This window comes from Nomascus leucogenys, chromosome 6 (assembly GCF_006542625.1).
Source record: "Nomascus leucogenys isolate Asia chromosome 6, Asia_NLE_v1, whole genome shotgun sequence".
Taxonomy (NCBI): domain Eukaryota; kingdom Metazoa; phylum Chordata; class Mammalia; order Primates; family Hylobatidae; genus Nomascus; species Nomascus leucogenys.
The window spans coordinates 91211278-91234347 of record NC_044386.1 but is presented as its reverse complement, the minus strand read 5'-3'; the positions used below and the strand labels follow the sequence as shown (position 1 = coordinate 91234347).

At 35.6% G+C, this 23070-nt stretch overlaps 1 protein-coding gene across 5 annotated transcripts in view; it reads left to right on the top strand.

Moving 5' to 3' along the window:
* MYO9A (myosin IXA) overlaps positions 1–23070 on the top strand; it is a 304154-nt gene that overhangs the window by 223744 nt on the left and 57340 nt on the right. For all 5 annotated transcript variants that reach the window (XM_030814687.1, XM_030814685.1, XM_030814686.1 and 2 more), the window contains 6 exons: positions 5212–5324; positions 9352–9494; positions 12533–12756; positions 13253–13369; positions 14930–15121; positions 17314–17361. In XM_030814687.1, the coding sequence (XP_030670547.1) occupies positions 5212–5324; positions 9352–9494; positions 12533–12756; positions 13253–13369; positions 14930–15121; positions 17314–17361 (837 nt within the window). The remainder of the gene's footprint in view (positions 1–5211; positions 5325–9351; positions 9495–12532; positions 12757–13252; positions 13370–14929; positions 15122–17313; positions 17362–23070) is intronic.

Below are 23070 nucleotides of genomic sequence, written 5' to 3'. Positions count from 1 at the left end.
TTCTGCTAGTGGAAAGGGCATGGTTGGGTGGAGGGATATTTCAAGAAATTCATGAGCCCTCTGATGTCTTTCATTGGCATCATCTCAAAAAGAATAAAAACCCCAAACATTGTTGTGTTATTTGTTTTATCATTTGGTCAAGCAGGTTGCCAGACCGGCCCATAAAAAGAAAGCTCGAATGGCGCGGACGCGCTCCGATTTCTTGACTAGAGGTACTTTTGCCGATGGGGAGGGGGATACAGAGGAAGATGATTACGATGACATTATTGAGCCCCTTCTCTCCCTTGACCAAGCTTCTCACTGTGAGCTAGGGCCTGCACCCAGCCTGGGTCAGGCCTCTCACAGTGACTCCGAAATGGTAATTTTACAGCAATATAAGAAAAATAGCAAGCAAATCTGATGGAGATAGTCTTTGCTAATCTAAAGCTAACCTTCACAGCTTCTTCCCATGTAATGGTTTGTACATGGGAAACCTCAGTGAACACAGCAACTGAGCTAAACCTTAATTTAATAGAACTCAAATAAAGGGCACTTTAAAAAGCCGTAAATTAGGCAAAATTAAGATTATTTGACTTGGCACTAATGTAGAAATTTTCCATGTTGTATCCTAAAAGGTCTAGAGCAGTGGTCCTTACATTTTTTCTGTAAAGGGCCAGATAACAAATATTTTAGACTTTGTGGGTCATATAGTCTCTATTGCAACTACCTAACTTAACTACTTAACTCAGCCACTGTAGTGTGAAAGCAGCCATAGACACTAAGTAAACAAATGGGCATGACTGTCTTGTAATAAAACTGCAAAAACAGACAGTGGATTGTATTTGACCTGTTGGCCATAGTTTACTGATCCTTGGTTTAGTTTACTCATCCTTGGTCTAAAATAATCCAGTAGTTTTTAGCTACAATGCACTTTTACATTTTTTGCCTGTAAACTTTCTTCCTCCACCTCACTTTCCACTAACGAGAAATAAACATGAATTTTAAAACATATAGTGAGCAAAAAGTGTCTTCCTGGACCAACCCAGCCAAATAGAAGGCTATATGTAATATGAATTTGTATTAATCACACAATATAACATTGGTGTTGTGTTTGAATAAAGCTGCACTATTTTAAGCTAAGAATATAACTATATCATCTTTTCAGCCCCAATCAGGTGTATATGTGGTTTGACAAGTATTAGTATATTGATGGGTATATTAAGGCAAAGAGTTTAATTTTGGAATTGTCCTAGAAATATATAAGGACCATATGTCTAATATGAACCAGAACATCACTGATGAAGTAGAGTGAAATAACATTTTATTTCCATGCATATCTGTAACTGAGCTCTCTGATATTCTTAGTGTCTGTCAATTATCAGAGAAAAATTTAGAATGGTCTTTATGTGACTCATTAAATATTCTATCTTTGAACTGTTTTAAGCTGTTTGAATTGTCAAAGATCTAGTTAATTGAAATTTCTCCTATTGTCCAGAATACTCTCGTTGTCTTTATCTTTTGTTGGAGGTAGACCCAGTTTTTAAGTGGCAAAAGTGATGTTTTATGAAGGCAACAACAACAACAACAAAAAGAGAAATGCAAAACAAGTCCCCTGATTAGATAAATGAGTCATTAACCTGAGCCAAACTGTAGGATTATAGAAATTGGAAACATTCTGTGTATCTGATAATATATATAATTAGAGCCAAAATCTTCAGTGTAGAATAAAATAATAGCATTTTGGAGGTGCCCTGTATTTGAGTTATAAATAAGGAAATATACTGTGTTATCTGATTAACAGTTAAATACGAAATTATGTAATGGAACAAACTAATTTTAATGAAAAGTCCTGCTTTGTCTAGTATACATAGATTTATTGTTTGCAGAAAAACTGGCATTTGTGACTGCTGTTTTGTTCCTGAGAGTTTCCTTTGTAACAACCCTTAGTCCTTTTGGTGATAGACTTCTTTTACACTGGAAACTTTTACTGAGATGAACCAGGAAATTGGGCTTTCTGCTTGGAGCATTCAGCTCCTTTCAGTGTTCTAGCCTCTGTTCACCTGCTTGACGTTCACTGCATGCCAGTAGTTGTAGAGCACTTCCCTGCACAGTGTGTTAGTCACGTCGCCAGCTTTCTCATTTCCTTCTCTTTCACCATGAGCTATTTTAGGAACAGGTGGTGGTGCTTGTTTCTGGGGGACACTGCATGAAGAAGCTTTGCTTTGTAGAATATGCAGATAGATACTTACCAGGGTTGAGGATGGGGTGGGTAGGAACAATTTTTAAATGTGTTTCTCTTTTTATTTATCTTGAAAATATTCCATGTTCTAACATTATCTGATATTGTGAAGATGAAGATGTATTGTGTCTAAATAAAATCTATTACAATCTCACAATATTTTCTGGATTTTAAATGGATTTGATTTTCTAGGTACATGGAGTTTTAAAAACTGGATTTTTTTTTTTTTTCTGGACAAACTGATTTTATTACTCTGAAGTGTGTCATTAAATCTTGGAAGAAATTGCTGTATGACCTTTCTAATTGTGAAGTAACTCAGTCTAATGAGATAAAGACATTCACACATGAATTGAAGGAGATTTGAGTTTTTAAATTATTAATCAGTTGTTACCTGCTGTGGGAGGGGAAACAAGTGTAGTAGTTTCCCTCCTTAGTGACTTTGGTGCTTTTTAACCTCTTACTTCAAACTCTGCCGTTTGAATAACTGTTTAGTCTCTGTGTGCTGCTCTCACTCCATTTTTATACACACCGTATTGGCATTTACTCAAGAAGAATGGCGTTTTCTGCTAAGCAGTTTTTTTTAAGGTAGTTTTTTTTTTTAGTTTCTGTCTTCTGGATGGTAAGTGGGTTAGTAAAATCATTTCTATTCCTTATTTATAGGATTAGTATAGGAAACATTATACTTTTCTCTGTACAGTTTTCTTTTATCATCCCCCAGATTTAAAGCAATCATCTCTATGGATATGACTTCTAATGGCTCTCCAGAATTTCAATCTTCATTACTTCCAGCATAGTAAAACTAAATTTCTCATTATTCCCCCCAAACTGCTGTCACTTCCTATATTCCTATTTCTGCTATTCTCTGAGATACTGTCTGATCCTTATCTGTGTTGAATTTTCTTTCTGTCTGATGTCTACTCCATAGGCTGCCAGAAAAACCTGTTGATCAAACAAAGCTGTTTATTAGCTTATTACAGTAAGAGAAAACCCACTTTGACTGTGTCTTAGTAATATCTCACAAGGGAGAAGTCAGGAGAGGATATTCATAAAGTTTTAGGACCTGGGCTAGGTGATTTTGAGGTCGGTCTTACGTGGTAGAAAACTGATTGTTATTGAACAAAGTTCATTACGTTAGAGTTTTGGATTGGCAGCCTTAAGACAGCAGCCACACTGTTGACTATACACTTAGTATTTATATGTGTATTTTATTCCTCTAAAAAAAGTCAGGACCAGTTTATAGCATTGCAGCTATCTGTTCTTTGAAGATTTGGCAGAAATTTTTTATGAAACCACCTGGGATTGGTACTTTTTTGTGGTGTAGTTCCTTGATAAGTTTTTCTTTTTTTCTTCTAGGGAAATCAGTCTTTTTTAAACCTTTTATCTAACAGTGTCAATTTTGGTAAACACTTTTTTCTTATAAAATTATCAATTTCGTCTAACTTTTCAATTTATTTGCACAGAGGTCTGGAAAGTAAGATCTGGGCACAGAGGCATGTGCCTGTAGTCCCAGCTACTCAGAAGGCCGAGGCAGGAGGATAACTGGAGCCCAAGAGTGCAAGGCTGCAGTGAGCTGTGATTGTACCACTGCACACCAGCCTGGGCAACAGAGCAAGACCTGTCTCTTTAAAAAAAAAAAAAAAAGTCTGTTAGACCCAAACAGTACTCAGTCTAGGGCTAATTATTCTTGACTACTGAGGTGAGATCCTCTCTATACTTTGCCCAGTGCCCTGGGAATCATAAAGTTATATGCTCTGGCTCTTGGGCATAGACACTATTACTGACCTTTTGTGAGTGATGGGCTCAATTACCTTTAATCCTTTCAAGTGATCTTTTTCTTGGTCTTGGGTTGTTTTCTCATACGAAGTGTTGATTAGTACTCAAGCTGAATATTCAATATGGACCTTCTGTAGATCTCTAGAGTTCTATCTTTGTGCTTCTCACTCCTCTCCAGTACTCTGTCTTTTGGTCTCTAGTCACCATGCTCACCTTGGACTTTCAGCTTCATGTGTTCCACTTAGAATCTGTCAAGTTTCACCTGGGTTCCTCCTCTCTGCATCGAAACTGCCTAGAAACTCTCAAGGCAGTAAGATGGGACAAGTGTAGAACATACTTCCTTTTTTTCCCATCTCTCAGGGATATCTGTCCACTGTTTTAAACATTGCAGTTTCATACTATTTTGTCTGGGTTTTTTGTTGGTTTCAGGTAAGAGGGTAGACCAGATGCCTATTACTTCATCTTTGCCAACTTAAAGTATTTCCTCTTTCTATTAATAAGGCCATGGTCAGGCAGACCAAAAGGCTAAAGAAAGAATATTGTAACTACAGAAAAATGAAATATTAGGAAATGACTTGAATAGATAACAAGAAATTCTCTCCTCAGAACAGGATTGTCTTTAGAGGGACACATTTTAAACAAATGGAACAAGAACTACCAATTAAAAATCAGGTCACAGTTTGATAGCCTTATAAGTTGTTTATAATTTAGACCATTAATAATGGTAATGAGCCTTTATTCTTTCATCTTTTGGCTCTTTAAAAATCATTGCATATTCCATTTCTTTTAAATTATTGATTAGATATATGAAGAATTTATAATAGCAAGTTAAGCCATAAAAGTAATAACCACCTTTTGGGATAAATAAAAGGAGATCTGAAAGACAATACTTAGCATTCTAGATTTATTGGATCCTGCATCTTTTGTCTCTGTCTTTAAATGGTTTTCACTTTCTTGCCTTTCCATTTGAGATTCTTTTTTAAATTGTCAGAAAATATGAACTAGTAGATCCTATTTATTTTCACTGACCAAGTCCTCTTTATTTCAGATTACTTTATATAGAGTTTTCAGTAGGCTCTATTATTTCAATGAATCTCTGAATAATATGAATGTTTTGTGTGTTTTTAAATAGCTCAAGTAATTCTGTAACCTGAATTTTAATTACAGTGCTATCATTTATTTACTTGGCATTAAACCTTTCACATATGTAATTATTACAGACATCACAGCGATTTTCGTCAGTTGATGAACAAGCAAAGCTTCATAAGACTATGTCTCAAGGAGAGATTACCAAGTTGGCAGTGAGACAGAAGGCTTCAGATTCAGATATAAGGTATATACACAGAGTTAACAGGGGTAATATAATTTTATTTGATAATTGACTATAGTTAAGTACTGAGTTTTTTTTTAAAACCATAATTGATAGGCCACTTTTGAAATTAAACTTATTTACCAATTTTTCAAGAAATGGTAAGTACCTAATGTTTATAGGCACATAGTAGTTAAGATATGTATTGAAGAGAAGAAAAGAAAAATTTCCCTCAACCCTGATAAGTTCATAGTTGGGACAGAATCCTGTAACAAAAGACAGATTAACAAGAGAAAAATACGCAAGTTAGTGCATACAGTGCATGCACATCATGCAGAGGAAAGGTAACTCAAAACAGTGGTTTAGGAATCTGGCTTATACATTGTCTTCAACAATGAACAATTAATTTTAGAGAAGTGACAAGACAAAGATAAGCAGTTTCAGGCTTCCAAAGGTAACAAAACTGTGGGAAGATAAATTTATGGGGAAACTAATGGAGTAAAGTTGGTAGATTCCTCTGATGTCATTTCTAGCTGATAAAGCTCTATACTGTCTCCAGTGATTAACTTCTGTCCTTATTGGTAGAGAGGGAAGAAAGAACACCTTTACAAATTTATATCCTGCTTTTAGGTGAACAGGGGAGGGTAGAGAGCTTTTCTGCATCTACTTCTTAATTGCCTTTAGCTTAAAAATATTTATCTCAAAGAGGAATATTTTGGGGTGGCAAATACTGGTTCCCTTCAATATAATGGGCTTTATCTCCCTCTATACTTAGCAGTATGATTTGGGGAAAGTCTCCAAATTGTTATATGACTTATGGTATTTTGTTGTAAAAGAGGATGAGACTAAATAAGATTGAAAATAGGTGCCAGCTTTGGACTTGGATTCTGTTCTGAGGTAAGCATTTTAGAAATGGAACTGAAAAGGACTTTCAGGAGATAATTCTGTTCTCTTTAAGAGAGCTTATGGAATTTTTATTTTTCAAATAAATATCTTTGTCCCTCATTATGTTGTATAAGCATTTGGGCCTCGCCGAAAACTTACAAGATTATGTTGAAATTTTTCTGGTTCATAACCATATTAAAGACCACTTTTTCACTGACTGTAGAGGTATAATCTAAGGTAACCCAAATCCAGAGCAGATAATACTAGAAACCAAATATTGAGAAATAAGATGTGACACAGTAGAAGAACATACATCTGGAAATAATAGATTATATATATTTAGTTTCCACGTCTTCACCCACAATTGCTAAAATGACAAAATCTACAAAGGACTATTCTCCCCCTCAAAAAAACTTAGAAGTCAAAACAAATGCAATAAAACTGTGGAATCCAAAAAGTAAATGGACTTTAAATTTTAAATATGTTAATACATATGAGAAAGCCAAATCCTAATCCAGCTAAGTAAAGCTGGGAAAGATACATCTAGCTGGCTGACCTTCCCCAATTACAGCAGAACAAGAAATTTATTATCTGGAAAGTATAAAACAGAGTATCTCTGGACCTGGAGTTTACTAGATACAATTGAGGGCTGGGGCACATATTTGGCTGGGGCACGTATTTGGAACTATCAACAGACCTTTTGCATAACAAATACAATTGTATTCATGAAACCAAATGGTGCATGAAAGACCATATATTGGTGGCACTCTTGAAGTATTCTATTCCCTGCCTAGTTTGTTTCTTCCAACTTGTATTTTATCTGTTAGTTTTGGTTTCTTCAATATAACGTGTTTCCTCAAATGTATGGTGATCAGTGGTATGTGATAATTATTTAAAGTAGGGTTAAAAAAAAAAGAGAGAGGAAGCTCTAGTGTGGCTTGGTGGGGCTGCTAAAGTATGGTCTTCCTTACAGAGTTATCTGGTTGGTTGACTTTGCAGGGAGAGCTCCTGATAGTAATATATTCAGGTTTTTCCTTAAGGGCTGGACAGAAGTCCCCAAAACTCTTTGAACCATTTGCTTAGAACCATATGCTTAGAGGGTATGGGAACTTTGGAAAGACAGAACCAAGAAAACGGAGGATAAATTATTTAAAAAGTAATTCAGCCAAATTTTACAGAACTGAAGGACATGATTTTCCAGATTCGAAGACGCCACTGAGTGCCCTACATAATGGATGAAAATAGACCCAAAAGACATGTTGTTATGAAACAAAAGAGACAAAAGGAATCTGTTATAATGATGAAAGTAGCTTTTCAAATGACAACTGCACAGCAAGCAATGAGGGAAACCACTCCAAATTGGAGCAAGTTAGAAGGCTCTGGGAGAGATTTTTTTCAATAAGATGAAACTGATAAAGTACCTAATATATTTGAATGTATTGAGAGTTGATACAAATGGGGAAACACGTGGAGGTGAATTGTATATAGAAAAGTGAGTAAATGAAAAATCAAACAGTTTTCATGAGCAAATTTTAAAAATCCTCTAGAATGAAGTAGATCATTTAGGGAATTACATCCCTCAACTGTGAATATTATTTACATAATAAAAATAAATACTGAATATCATTAAAAGTAAATACTGAATATTGATCTAACTAAAATTACAGTATAATTCTTTTGGGGGCACATGTTTATGGTTAGGACTGGAATGGTGGAACATGCCTAATCATTATTTGTGGCCATGAGTATGATAGTTACAGAAGCACACTAAATATCACAAGAATTAGTTAAAGCAATTCAAAAGTGTTGCCTCTAGGGAGCAGAAAATGGGGTGAGCATGGCAGAGAGATACTGTTGTTTTTAGTAAGTCTTGTAGAACAATTTCTCTTTTTAATGTATAAATATATGAGTTTAGTAATAAGCTTTTTTTTTTAAAAAAAAAAAAGGAAAAAAAGAAGGAAGAAAGAAAGAGCATGGGCTTCAAAACCAGATAGACTTGATTTTAACTTCCATCTCCATCAGGCCTCTAAGCCTTAGTTTGCTCATGTGTAAAGTAAGGATAATACTGTTTATCACGGTAGTTGTGAAATTAGGAATATCATATATAAGGCGTAGTGCCTGTCACCTAGTACATACTCAAAATTTTTTAATTGAATGATTGAACAGACAAATGAACAGATAAATTAATTTACAAATAAAACTCCAACTATGAGGTTAGAATACATAATATATGGTCAGTAACTACATGCCATTGTTACTGCAAGGTACTTCTTTGATGTGTATGATGAAAGCGTGTATAAGCACTAAGAAGAGGCAATATAATATAATAGATGTGGTTGAATTTTTCACCACTGAAACTTTGAGAAAGTTACCTAATATATAAGTCTCCAGTTTTTCACCTGTAACATATTTATAGTAGTTTGTTAAAAGCAAAGTTGTTACTATCACCTGGTCTTTAAGAAAAAAGAAAAAAGTAAAGTTGATATTGTAATTAAATTTTGTAAGCACTGTGCCTGGAGAAAGATACAAGTTCAAATAAGTGGCTGTTAATAATACTAATAACTCATGAATGTAAATAGTGACATTAAAGCTTTTATTATGTAATGGTGAGTGGAAAGATTTAAAATTCTATGTGCATCATGATAACAGTGATGTAAAACTTGCCATACTTATGGATAAAGACTGGAAGGAAATGACAAAAAAAGGTAAACTAATGTTTTTTAGAGTGGTAGGATTATTAGTGATTTCTTTAAAAAGTATTTTCTTTGTTGTTAAATTGTGTATATACTAAATCCAAGCTGGATGGCGGACAAGAATGAAAAGAAACCAGTTTGGGAGTTAGAAAACTTGAGTTAGAATTCTAGCTCCACTGCTTTGTGGCTGTTTCATCTTAGAAAAATTATTTAACTTTTCTGGATTTTGTTATTTCTATATTCAAGATGTTTCCTCATCTGAATATAGAAATAACAAAACCCAGAGAAGTTAAATAATTTTTCACCTTTCAGGTGAAGTTTAAATGCAAAAGTAAAGATTAATACACTTAATTTAAATGTGAAGCTTAAATGAGCTAATATACATAGAAGGTTTGTAAAACTTAAAGTGATATATACAAATATTATCACTGAGATACTGTAATTTCCATTTTTACCTTTATTTCTTTAAACAGACCTCAGAGAGCTAAGATGAGATTCTGGGCCAAAGGGAAACAAGGGGAGAAGAAGACTACGAGAGTGAAACCTACTACCCAGTCAGAGGTTTCGCCACTCTTTGCAGGCACAGATGTGATTCCAGCTCATCAGTTTCCAGATGGTAAAAGTGACCAAAGGGTGGAACTTGTGTTCATAATTTCTGTTCACTCTTTCTGAAAGTTTGCTATTCCTGTAGTATTCATAATGTCAATCCTGTTGGCTGGATGTTCTGATGAGATAGGACCAGCATTGTTAAGTCCTTCCTTAACTAAAAATAAAGTTACATTTTTCCTACAATAGAAGTTTCCCAAAAAATGCATCACAAAACGATGAAGCAGCAACCACCTCAAAAATGACTATGTATCATAGATTAGCCTTAATTTTCTAAACTATAAAAATGTAGCCATTATTCATTCATTTAACAAATACGTATTACTGGTTATAACTAATAGCAGCTAATATTTGAGTGCTTACTACATGCAAGGCACTGTGGTAAGCATGTTATGGTTATTAAGTCAGTTGCTCCTCACAACAGTTTTTTGAGAATTGGTATGATTATTATTCCCAATTTATGGATGAGAAAACTCAAGCACAGATAATTTCTTTTATTAGGCCAGGCATGATGGTTCACACCTGTAATCCCAGCACTTTGGGAGGCTGAGGTGGGCAGATCACATGAGTCCAGGAGTTCAACACCAGCCTGGGCACATAGTGAAATCCCATCTCTACAAAAAATATAAAAATTAGCCAGGCATGGAGGCATGTGCCTGTAGTCCCAGCTACTTGGGAGGCTGAGGTGGAGGATTGCTTGAGTCTGGGAAGTTGAGGCTACAGTGAGCTGTGATCACACCACTGCACTTCAGCCTGGGAGAAAGAGTGAGACCCTGTCTCAAATAAGTAAAAAAGAAAAGTTATTTATTTATGCACATACAGTAACTGGAAGAGCTAAGAGTTGAATCTAGGCAGTCCTGCTCCAGAGTCCACAGTCTTGACCACTGTGTTGTATATTAAGTACTTGTTATATTTCAGTACCTAGCAGATGCCTGGCACTTTATAATAGCTCTTATTTTTCAATTTTAGAGACAAGGTTTCACTATGTTGCTTAGGCTGGAGTGGTGTGATCATAGCTCACTGTAACCTCTAACTTCTGGGCTCAACCTATCCTCCCACCTCAGCCTCTCAAAGTGCTGGGATTACAGCCATGAGCCACCATGCCCAGTCCCATAGCTCTTATTTTAACTTTCTGGGCATGCAGCATAACACACTTGAGAAGTACTCAACAGTTAGTTCATCGTTCAGAAAACTGACCTCTCTAAATGGGAAAATTACTTACTCTCCAAGTTATCCTAATGTTAGAAGATTACCGCTTCTTCTCAAGCCCTTTTCTTAGGTATGCCTAAGAGTTTTTAGCTACTACATAAAGATACCAACTTCTTCAACAAGGATATACATCCAAGGTGGATATATGGTAATGTGGGTGAAATACCAGCATTGACTAAAATAGAAAGAGGTCCTCGGAAGAAAGCTTAAGGCAGGATAGAACAGACCTAGTTACAATAAGAAACCAAAATCTTCTCATATCTAGGATAAAATAGAGAAACAAGAAGGAAAGATCATCAAGCTTCCCAGAGGGATGGATGGGCTTGAGCTCTCTATGCCAGAGGAAAGAATGATGGAAAGGTAGTTAGACCCCTGTTTTTGTATCTTATGGCTTTGCTTCTATCAGTTGACAAATGGATGTGGATAAAACCAATAACAAGTTAAATGAATACTACAGGTTTGGGTAACTGGGAATTCCCTACTATTGAGTGACTAAGGTTATCAATTTCTTATATCTTGTCTGGTTGACAGTCATCCTTCTTAAGTTTTTTATTTCCCACAATTATATTCTTTGCTGCTAATTCTCGAGAAAGAAGTATAAACTCTAATTGAAAATTCATATTATAAGCAGACTTTGTTGTGTATTTGCTTCATAATGACACATGTATAAAATTTAGGATTATAGCTTTTTATTTATATTTGGAAAAAATGTATTAAGGTAGGCCTTGTTTTTAATGCTAATATGGGATTATGGATAATTTCTTTAGTAAACATTTATTTTATTAATAAGAAAGATACTGACTTTGCTAAATAAAATAATTAGATACTTAATATATCTAAGCTGTATAATAGAAGTAAAATCAGTTGATATATGTTTGAATATAGTTGTATCCTGTATCTTTATATTCTTTACTCTTGTGTCATAGTTGAGATTGGGTTTCTCTCAATTCCTGCCTGAGGTGGTATTTAGCATGTAGGGGGCTACTTTTTTCCTTTATTATCAAAGTTAGTTTAGATAGAATCAGGATATACCATTGGACAGAGGGTAAAGAGCATACACATTGGGAAGACAAGCATGTGAAATGAGAGGAGGCCAACATTCTCATCAAGCTCCAGATAGGGTTTGGCAAATGTGGTCTAGTTCTAAATTGTAGTGGGCTACATGGACTCTAATTTCACCGTTGTAAACATTTGTAGAGAAAAATTGTAGAGAAAATAAAGTGACAATTATTTGGGGGATGTTTAAGAAGATCCTAAATGCTGGAGAGACCCAAGCAGAAGTAAGCCAGTTGAGTTACTTGGCTCCCTAACAGGTTGCCAGCAATCACCAAATGTTATCATAGAAGTATTCAGGACTTTAGACTGTAGTAAAGAAATCATAATAATTATCAAACTCCGCTGGTTTGTTGGACTTGTATATAGCTACATATATTGTTTCAAACGTGTAGCAAAGCTATGACTTTGTTAACAGTAAGCATTTAATATGCCAGTATGGTTGTATATTCTCTTCTTTTCTTTGGGACTGAGGTCTTTAGGATCTAACTTGATGTCCTGCAAAGCATTTCTATCCAGGTTTTTAGTATCAGACCTCAGCTTCTTGGGAGATATGATATCATTTCCCTTTGAAAAGTGGTAATTTTTAAATACACTTTCTGTACAAATGTGCCGTCTGGATTTATTGCTTAGCTGCCTAACTTCAAATATTAATGTTACTTTGCTTTTCATATATTTGCATGTTTCCTTCAGTGACTTATTAAAGGAACTTTAAAAAGAAAGATGTGAAGATTATCAATATATTTACCAAATGTGTCTTTTTGGGTCTTCTATCTTGAATTGTAGAATTAGCTCCATATCACCCAACACCTCCTTTGAGCCCAGAACTGCCCAGCAGTTGCCGGAAGGAGTTCAAAGAGAACAAAGAACCTTCTCCAAAGGCTAAGCGCAAGCGAAGTGTGAAGATTAGCAATGTGGCTTTGGATTCTATGCATTGGCAAAATGACTCTGTCCAGATCATTGCAAGTGTCAGTGATTTAAAAAGCATGGATGAATTTCTTCTGAAAAAGGTACACTTTATTTGCCAAGTCAGGCCCCAGAGCAGCTCTGTGTATGGAATACTTGTGTATATCAGGATATACCCTCTAGATATCAAAATTACATATGCTTCTGTGCTTTAGATGATCTGTTCTTTACCAGAAAGGTGTGAATAATAGGATATGCATTAGTTAGACTGGGTAGACAGGATTTAAGGTTGTAGGCTTTAGTAGTGACTTTAATTTTACTAAAATTGTCAAATTTCATATGAGAAGGTGCAGCTTGTTGCACATGGGAGTTATCTTGTAACAGAACTATAGAATCATACAATGTTAGAAGGAACCTTAGAAATCATAGAATAGTAATTATAGTTTGACTGTCTAGTCATACTTTTACCTGAGTCCTATAATAGCCTGTGGCTTGCACTTTGAGGACAGTCATTGTAGAAGAAACAATACATGCCTACTGTTGTGTTTACTTCTTTTCAATTAGTTGATTATGTACTAAAACTCGTTTTGTGGTTCCCAGGTGAATGACCTAGATAATGAAGACAGCAAGAAGGATACACTAGTGGATGTTGTATTTAAAAAAGCCCTGAAGGAATTTCGGCAGAATATCTTCAGCTTTTATTCATCTGCATTGGCAGTGAGTTGGACTGTGTTAGGAGATATTTAGTAGTTCAACATATGAAAAATTTGTTAGTGCTGTAGAAGATAATACAAAAGCCATGTTTCATAAGAGATTTCTCCAGTTCCTTGTTTTTGTTTTAGGGATAGACAAGGAAAATGAATGGTTTTTGTTTTAGGGATAGACAAGGAAACTGAATGGTTTCAGATTAAAAGCTCCGTTGAATTTCCTTGAGTAGCTTTTTCCCACCTTACAGCTGTTTTTTTCATCTTTTAAGATACTGACTTCAGATGTCCTGGGTATGATTCTGTTTTTCCCTGTGACTTTTCGTAATCCTTTTAGCTCTATTGCTAGGCTATAATGTCTAATTTTCCTGTGTGAGGAATGCATTATATGTTTTCTTTTAATGGAATTAGGGCAGTTAGTTTATGGTCACTGATTTCTACATATCAGTTTATATCACTTTGAGGTTTACCTTATACTTTCACATGATACTGGTCATGTTTTAGAAAATTTATTTTTGGTGTGTGCAATTAATGCTTTGGTCTACAGAAGCATTAGTGTTTATGAATTATATTATGTAAAAGAATTCATATTTTATTGGCTTTTCATTGTTCAATATATTCTTTAATTCACTGTGAAGAGAAAAATCAGGAAAGCTTTTTAATTTACTCTACTTGGCTGGGCGCAATGGCTTGCGAGTCTCTCTAAGCCTTCTCTGGCTAGAAAGGCTGCCCATAAAAAATTTTAAAAACATTTTTATGCTGGTCACAGTGGCTCATGCCTGTAATCCCAGCACTTTGGGAGGCCAAGGCAGGCGGATCACAAGGTCAGGAGTTCAAGACCAGCCTGGGCAACATGGTGAAAACCCCGTCTCTACTAAAAATACAAAAATTAGCTAGGTATGGTGGTGCACGCCTGTAATCCCAGCTACTGGGGAGGCTGAGGCAGGAGAATGGCTTGAACCCATTCAATAGCTTGAGGTAGAGGTTGCAGTGAGCTGAGATCATGCCACTGCACTCCAGCCTGGGTGACAGAGCAAGACTCCGTCTCAAAAAAAAAAAAAAAATTCCAGATCTCATTTAAATAAAAGAAATTCTATTTCAGTTCCTTGCAAGTAATATGATGTTACTCTGGGCATGTCACTCTTCTTTGGAAAAATAAATTGGTTACTTAATATATCCTTAGGCAATGATTCAAGTATTCATTCTTTCAATTTTAGAGTAGAACCATCTAAACAAGGTTCATTTCTAGGGAGGTGAGTAATTAAGAGGGATACAAATAACCTTTATAGCTACATAAAATTAAAAAGTCACACTTAGAAGAGAAATTCTCAAGACTTCCTCGAATTATTACAGTCAGGTTTTTTACTAAAATTTAGCATGTTTTATTCTGCATTCATCCCATACTAGAATGGGAGTTTACAAATACCACATGACCTCATGGGCACGCTCATTAGAAATTGTATCAGGATCCTAATCTTTATTCTAAATACTACCCCATTACAAGTGTAACCATTCCTCTATATTTAAAGAGTTTCTTTATAAAACCATACATTTCTTTTCTTATTGCTTATAGATGGATGATGGGAAAAGCATACGGTATAAAGACCTCTATGCACTATTTGAACAGATTCTGGAAAAGACGATGAGGCTTGAGCAGCGTGATTCACTGGGTGAATCTCCAGTGAGAGTTTGGGTCAACACTTTTAAAGTGTTTTTAGATGAATATATGAATGAATTTAAGACTTCAGATTGCACAGCCACAAAGGTAAATTTGATATATTTTGATTACTAAAAGGATTTAATTATGAATTCTTTTTAAGAGTGTTTGGGACATCTTGTATTTGAGAAATTTGAGAAAAATTTTATTTTGAGAAAAACCTTACAGGGAACATGTCAACTTAGCACCACTTTAGATCCTCCAAACTTCATTCTGTCTTATAATTTATCAGACCATATTTTCTAAACCGTCTGCAATCAATACTTTGTTCACTGAGTTAAAACATAATGTTCTGCCCTCAAGATTATACTCTTAGCTTTAATAGAGATCGGGGTGGGGCGGTGGCTCATGCCTGTAATCCCAGCACTTTGGGAGGCCTAGATGGGCAGATAACTTGAAATCGGGAGTTTGAGACCAGCCTGGCCAACATGGCAAAAACCTATCTCTACTAAAGATACAAAAATTAGCTGGGCATGATGGCAGGCACCTGTGATTTCAGCTACTCAGGAGGCTGAAGCAGGAGAATCACTTGAACCCAGGAGGCAGAGGTTGTAGTTAGCCAAGGTCATGCCACTGCACTCCACCCTGGGTGGCAAAGCGAGGCTCCATCTAAAAAAAAAAAAGAGATAATTATCTGAATTTCCTTTTGAAAAATTACAGTTAAAGATGTGATTCATTGTATTACCCAGTGGCCTCTTTATAAAAACCTACAAATTATATTTATTCTTGAATTAGGTTTTAGGAAAATATGTGTTTTGGGAAGTCTATATAATAATAATAACCTTTTTATTTTGAGTGCCTATTATGGCCTGAGAATTGTACTCAGTGTTGTGTATTTTATTTAATTCTTGCTTCAGCCTTATTAAATAATTTTTATAAAATCCATATTACAGAAGAGACATCAGGCATAGAAAAAGTTATCAATGTGTTTCTTTTCAGTACCCCAGATGAAATAATTAGATACCTGTTCATATCAAGAATACCATCAATATTTTTTATTGATTATGTTCCATTTTATTTTTAGTTATTCTACCTTATATGTATTTAAATTTCCAAAACCTCTTCAATCCCATTTTTGAAGTTGTCAGATATAAATAAGTCCTGGAAAGTTCCTCAGTTCTAGATCTAGGTTAAGGTCTTTGTGCTGAAGAAGATCTTAGTAGGCTTGTACTGCCTTTGTTTTTAAGTTTAAAAGGTTGGGTTTAGATTGTTCTGTACTATGGTTATCAGGAAATGTCATATGTAAAAGAGTTTTTCTATGTCCCAAATGTTGCCTTTTTATATGTATTTTATATTTAGCTCCATGGTAGTTTTCTACAGCTAAAATATGGGGAGTAAAATCTTTAAAACAAACAATCAGCCGGGCACAGTGGCTCACGCCTGTAATCCCAGCACTTTGGGAGGCTGAGGTGGGCGGATCATGAGGTCAGGAGTTTGAGACCAGACTGGCCAAAATAGTGAAACCCCGTCTCTACTAAAAATACAAAAATTAGCCAGGTGTGGTGGCGCATGCCTGTAGTCCCAGCTACTTGGGAGGCTGAGGCAGGAGAATTGCTTGAACCTGGGAGGTGGAGGTTGTGGTGAGCCAAGATTGTACTACTGCCCTCCAGCCTGGGCAACAGAGCAAGACTCCGTCTCAAAAAAAGAAAAAAGTCGGCCAGCCATGGTGGCTCAAGCCTGTAATCCCAGCACTTCGGGAGTCCGAGGCGGGTGGATCACGAGGTCAGGGGTTTGAGATCAGCCCGTCTCAAAAAATACAAAAATAGCCAGGTGTGGTGGTGTGTGCCTATGAGCCCAGCTACTCAGGAGGCTGAGGCAGGAGAATCACTTGAACCTGGGAAGCGGAGGTTGCAGTGAGCCTAGACTGTGCCAATTGCACTCCAACCTGGGTGACAGAGACTCCATCTCAAAAAAAAAAAAAAAAAAAAAATCAGTTAATGATTAAAATAAAATAGTCATTTAAATTAATATGGCGGTGGCTTCTGGGCAGAACTGAGGTTTAAAAAAGAATAATCTCTAAAGTATCCTTCCATTCTGTTGCTGTTATTGGCAATTATGTTTTATCAGATTTTAAATTTTTTCTCACATTTGCTTATTAGCACTGCACAGTTCCTCTTGGAGAATAAAGAAATGACTATTGTATTACCTGTTGAGCAAGTATCTTAACATTTGCAATGAAGTAAGAACGTATGTTAGTCTTTGTTATCACAATTTCTGTATTTCTCTTGTCCCCCTGTCAGGTGCCAAAAACAGAAAGAAAGAAAAGAAGGAAAAAAGAAACTGATTTGGTAAGTTATAATCTGTTTTTTAAATTAAAAAAGTAATTTTCAGATCAGTTGTCTGAAGTATATCATACAATATATATGTGGATATATTTATGAAATAAGTTTATCAGGTACCTAGGCAATAATCATATTTATATCTTTACAAAAATTTAGAATGATTAGATGTGACTGGACTTGTTATCAATGATAGCTTCCTAAAATGGCAGAAAACTGAAATTGTTTACTCATGAAAGAAAAAATATTATTTTCAGAACTAGGGGTGAGGAAGGAGCTCTTCAGGAGTTTTCTCTCCCTTCTAAAGAAAACAGGGGTTATTTAGGATTTTACAATTATAAATACTTTCAATTCAAAAGACATTTCTGAAGGCATTTGAACAAATTTTATCATTGTTCATGTTTATATGCAATCACACAATATATACAGTCACACTTTTTCACACTGACATGCTGACATGTATGAGGTTCTTTATTGAAGAGGACTTTGTAAAAGCAAAAGCCTGCAAACCTAAATATATAGGGAAATGATTAAATAAATTAGACACATCTATATGATATATATCCAATATATGTCATCATATATACATCATTATATACACATCATATATAATATCTATCATATATATAATACAATAGATAGAAACATAGATACAAAATGTGTATCACATATATATTATGTGGTTTATGATAATTTGTGCAATTACAAGGATGAATTAAGCCCTTAAGGTATACATAATCTACAAGTGGAGGCAGTAAAAAGTTTTTAAATTATTACTGTCAGGTATGATAAATATTACAGTAGGAATAACACAAAGTGCTGTTGGATACAGAAAGGGGAAATGAAGGAATGGTTTACAGAAGAAAAAAAAACTTTTGTTAATTCTTGACAAGTGAGTAGTGGTTTAGACTGTCAATATCTAGCCATTGGGAAAGACAGTATGTACAAATGTGTGTGAATGAAGAAGCTGCTATGTTGAGCCAGTTGCTTTGATTGGCTCAAGTGTTGCATATTCGTATGAAGGTGTTTGGAAGAAGTCTGATCAAGACTCTACCTTCAAAATATTTTGAATACCTTACCATTTCACATCACCTCCACTGCTATCACAACAGTCCAATCAACTATGTATAGTCTTATACTGGTCTACCTTCTTATACTCTTCCCCCGTTATAGTTCTGTACGTAATAGCCATAGTTACTTTTTAAGCATAAAAATCAAATCATATCCTTTCTCTACTCAGAACTGTTTAATGATTTCCAGTGTTTGTCAGAATGAAACCCAAAGTTCTTACCATGCCTACAAGGTTTGACACGATCTTGAGCGTGACTGCCTCTCTAAGCTTCATTTCCTCCTACTCTCCCTCTGGTTCCTTCTGTTTAAGCTACATTTGCTGCCATCACTTCCCACTTCCTCTCCTCCTCCTATCTTCTTTACTTTCCTCTGGAAACTTTAAACTTTAGGGCCTACAAAACCTGGATTCAACCCTGCCAAAAATTGCAAATTCTAATGTAGAATATTTATCATTTACCTTACTAATATTCAGGATTATAAATCATCCCCTCTTGCTTGTAAACGAAATTCCCAAATCTTTTACATCCTTACTTGTAGCTTTTCCACTATCTGTGTTAGAAGTGCGATCTGACTGTTTTATAGATTATTTGCCTATTGCGAAGTTTCTGCCTTTTCACAAGTACAGAATTTTGAAAGTAGTATACCTAACTCCTTAGACTGGTTTGCTTTGGTTCTCCAAGAGGATTTTCTCATTGAGAAACATTGGACAACTTAAGCTCTGAGTCTCAATGTCCTCATCTATAAAGCAGCAATAATGTCACCCACCACTGAGACTTTTGTGAAAATAAATGAGATTGTATACAAAGGAAGGGGTAGGGAAGACAGAGAACCTGTTACTAACAGATATGTTTAGGCACTTTATACACTTTAAGGCTTAAAATATTAGTTATTGATATCAATAAGGGAAAGAACAACACTTCAAAATAAAAATGTACAAAGAATATGAATACATTTATTCAACAACTATTTTATTATAATTCAGGAACTGTAATAAGTGCAATTCATAGAAATGTCTAGAGATACACAAATAAATGTTTATTAGCAGTCAAATTAAAGTGAAGTAACAGTGATTTTCTACTTTTTCCATCAATGAACAAAGCTGAAAATAAGTTAGTTACCTAGAGTTTGGAAACATAAGATAGATTTTTCAGTAATACAAATAGGAGTGTAATTTGCATAATCTTCTTGGAGAATGTACTTTAGCAATGATGTATTAAAAACCTTAAAAATGTTAAAGGAACTGACCCAGCAATACCATATCTAAGAATTTGTTTAGTAGGCATATCAATCACACTTTTTCACAGTAATATGCTGACATGTATGAGGTTCTTTATTGAAGAAGAGTTTGTAATGGCAAAAGACTGAAAACAACCTAAATAGATTGGGAAATGATTAAATAAATTAGATACATCTATGTAATAGGATGTAGCATAACATTAAAGGAAAAGGGGACATTCACCAAGACGTTTTGTTAAGTAAAAAGTACAAGGGCTGGCCAGGCACGGTGGCTCACACTTGTAATCCCAGCACTTTGGGAGGCTGAGGCAGGTGGATCACCTGAGGTCAGGAGTTCGAGACCAGCCTGGCCAACATGGTGAAACCCCATCTCTACTAAAAATACAAAAAAAAAAATTAGCCAGGTGTGGTGGTGGGCACCTGTAATCCCAGCTGCTCGGGAGGCTGAGGCAGGAGAATCACATGAACCTGGGAGGTGGAGATTGCAGTGAGCCAAGATTGCACCACTGCACTCCAGCCTGGGCGACAGAGCGAGACTCTGTCTCAAAAAAAGAAAAAAAAAAGTACAAGGGCTAAACACTGTATAGAAAGCTACTATTTGCATATATTTTTAAAAATTTTAATATCGGTACTCACAGACATACACACACATGTAAAATATCTGGGAGTATACTGATAGGAGTGATTATTTCTATAAAGAGGAACTAGACAACTGGGGTACAGAGATAGGAAAAAGACTTATTTTGCTTTGTTTACCTTCTGATCAGGGGTTTATATTATATCCATTCAGAATAAAGTGATTTTTAAATTGACATATATTTTACATATTTTGGGGGTACATGTGAATATTCGTTACATGAATAAAATGCGTAATGATCAAGTCAGGGTATTTGGGGAATGTATCACCTTGAGTATCATTTCTGTGTGTTAGGAACATAGCAAGTCCTCTCTTCTACCTACAGAATAAAGTAATTTTTAATGAAAAGCTTAAGGAAAACTTTAATATTAGAGTTTAGTAGAGGAAAATAATGTTTGTGTGATTTATAATTAGAAGGATATCTGTGAGAGAAGATGTTATTATCTGGGAATATTTGAGATACCATAGAGCAAGGCCATATTATGAAACTAGGATGGATGAACCATGAGTTGAAGTATTTTTTTTCCTTCCTCCCTTGATTTTTTTTTTAAGTTAGTTGATTATTTGCTTAATTTCTTTTTTTTTTTTTTTTTTGAGACGGAGTCTTTCTCTGTCGCCCGGGCTAGAGTGCAGTGGCGCGATCTCGGCTCACTGCAAGCTCCGCCTCCCGGGTTCACGCCATTCTCCTGCCTCAGTCTCCCGAGTAGCTGGGACTACAGGCGCCCGCCAACACGCCCGGCTAATTTTTTGTATTTTTAGTAGAGACGGGGTTTCACTGTGTTAGCCAGGATGGTCTCGATCTCCTGACCTCGTGATCCGCCCGCCTCGGCCTCCCAAAGTGCTGGAATTACAGGCTTGAGCCACCGCGCCCGGCCTATTTACTTAATTTCTTAAGAAAAAAAAATGACTGCCAATCTTCTTGTGCCAGTATGGTTTGATACAGGCAATGGTGTCAATCAGGATTAATGGCATTCTTGGTCTAGTTCTGTTTTATCAGCATAATGTTTTTAAATTTTGAACTAAGTTTTTTCAATTGAGAAAGTCATATAAACATAATTTAAAATTATATACATTATAAAGTAGACCTCTTTCCCAGCCCTTCTTCCCAGAGATACTGTTACCAGTTTTTTGGTGGTATTCCAGAAATACAGTGTCCCTATAAAATCATTTATATATAAATGATTATATATATTTTATACACATATATATTACACATACATTCCTCCTCTGTTTTCAGGATATTCTGAGTGGAATTATGTTGTTAACTTTGTTTATAGTAGATTTATTTATTACTAATTTTAATTCCTTTAAATTCTTTATGCTACTGGAGTTTTTTGTCCTTCTTAGATAAATTATTTACATAATTATTACCATTTTTTTTTTTTACTTTTTTCCATACCTTTCTTCTTTCTTTCTTTCTTCTTTTTTTTTTTTCTTTTTGAGATAAGGTCTCACTCTGTTACCTAAGCTGGAGTGCAGTGGCATGATCACGGCTCACTGCAGCCTCACAACCTCGCCAGGCTCAAGTGACCCTCCCACCTCAGCATCCCAAGTAGTGCACCACCATGCCTAGCTAACTTTTTTGTATTTTTTGTAGAGATGGGGTTTCACCATGGTGCCCAGGCTGGTCTCAAACTCCTGGGCTCAAGCAGTTCACCTACCTCAACCTCCCAAAGTACTGGGTGGTGTGAGCCACCATACCTGTCCATTCATGCCTTTTTTCCAGTACATTTTCTTTCTTTCTTTTTTTGAGACTGGGTCTCGCTCTGTTGCCCAGCCTGAAGTGCAGTGGCATAATGACATCTCACTGCAGCCTTGACCTCTTGGGCTCAAGCAGTCCTCCCATCTTAGCCTTCTGAGTGGCTGGGACCACATGCACACCTATCATGCCTAGCTAAATGTTTTTTAATTTTTTGTAGAGATGGGGTCTCACCATGTTGCCCAGTCTGGTCTCAAACTCCTGGGCTCATGATTCTCCTGCCCCAGCCTCCCAAAATGCTGGGATTACAGGCATGAGCCACCACACCTGGCCTAGTATGTTTATTATTTCATTTTTTTCCTACAAAAATATTTAATCATTCTTGAATTTATTTTAGCCTCAAGATCGAGTTATGGACCAAGGCACCAAGGGATGATGCTTTTTCTCTTTAATAGTATATCAGTTGTCTGCCCACTGTTGAATGATATATTTCTTTTTCACTGGTTTGAAATACCATTTTTATAGTACAGTTGGCCCAGCACATCCATGGGTTCAACCAACTATGAATCCAAAATATTTAGAAAAAGAAATTCCACAAAGTTCCAAAAAGCAAACTTGAATTTGATGTCCATTGAGTGAATCCACACAAATGAAGTGATGTATAAGCATTGTATTAGGCATTGTAAGTAATCTAGTTATAAAGTATATGGAAGGATATGCAGATATGTCTAAATAATATGCAAATACTGTGCCATTTTATATAAGGGACTTCAGCATCTGCAGTTTGGTATCTGCAGGGGGTTGCTGGAACTAATTCCCCACAGCTACTGAGAGACAACTGTATACTTACATCTTAATGTATTTGGATTTAAATTTTTAGTCTCTCTTTTTATTCATTGATGTGTTTATTCTTGTATCAGTACCAAATCTCTTAAATTACTTTTTATTTTATCAAATATATATACATGTATACCCCTATATACATATGACTGTAAAAAGTCTTAAAGGCTATTGTTGCATATTTTCCAGCTTAAATAGAAACAATTACTGTTCCCTAAATATATCATTCTTTTTT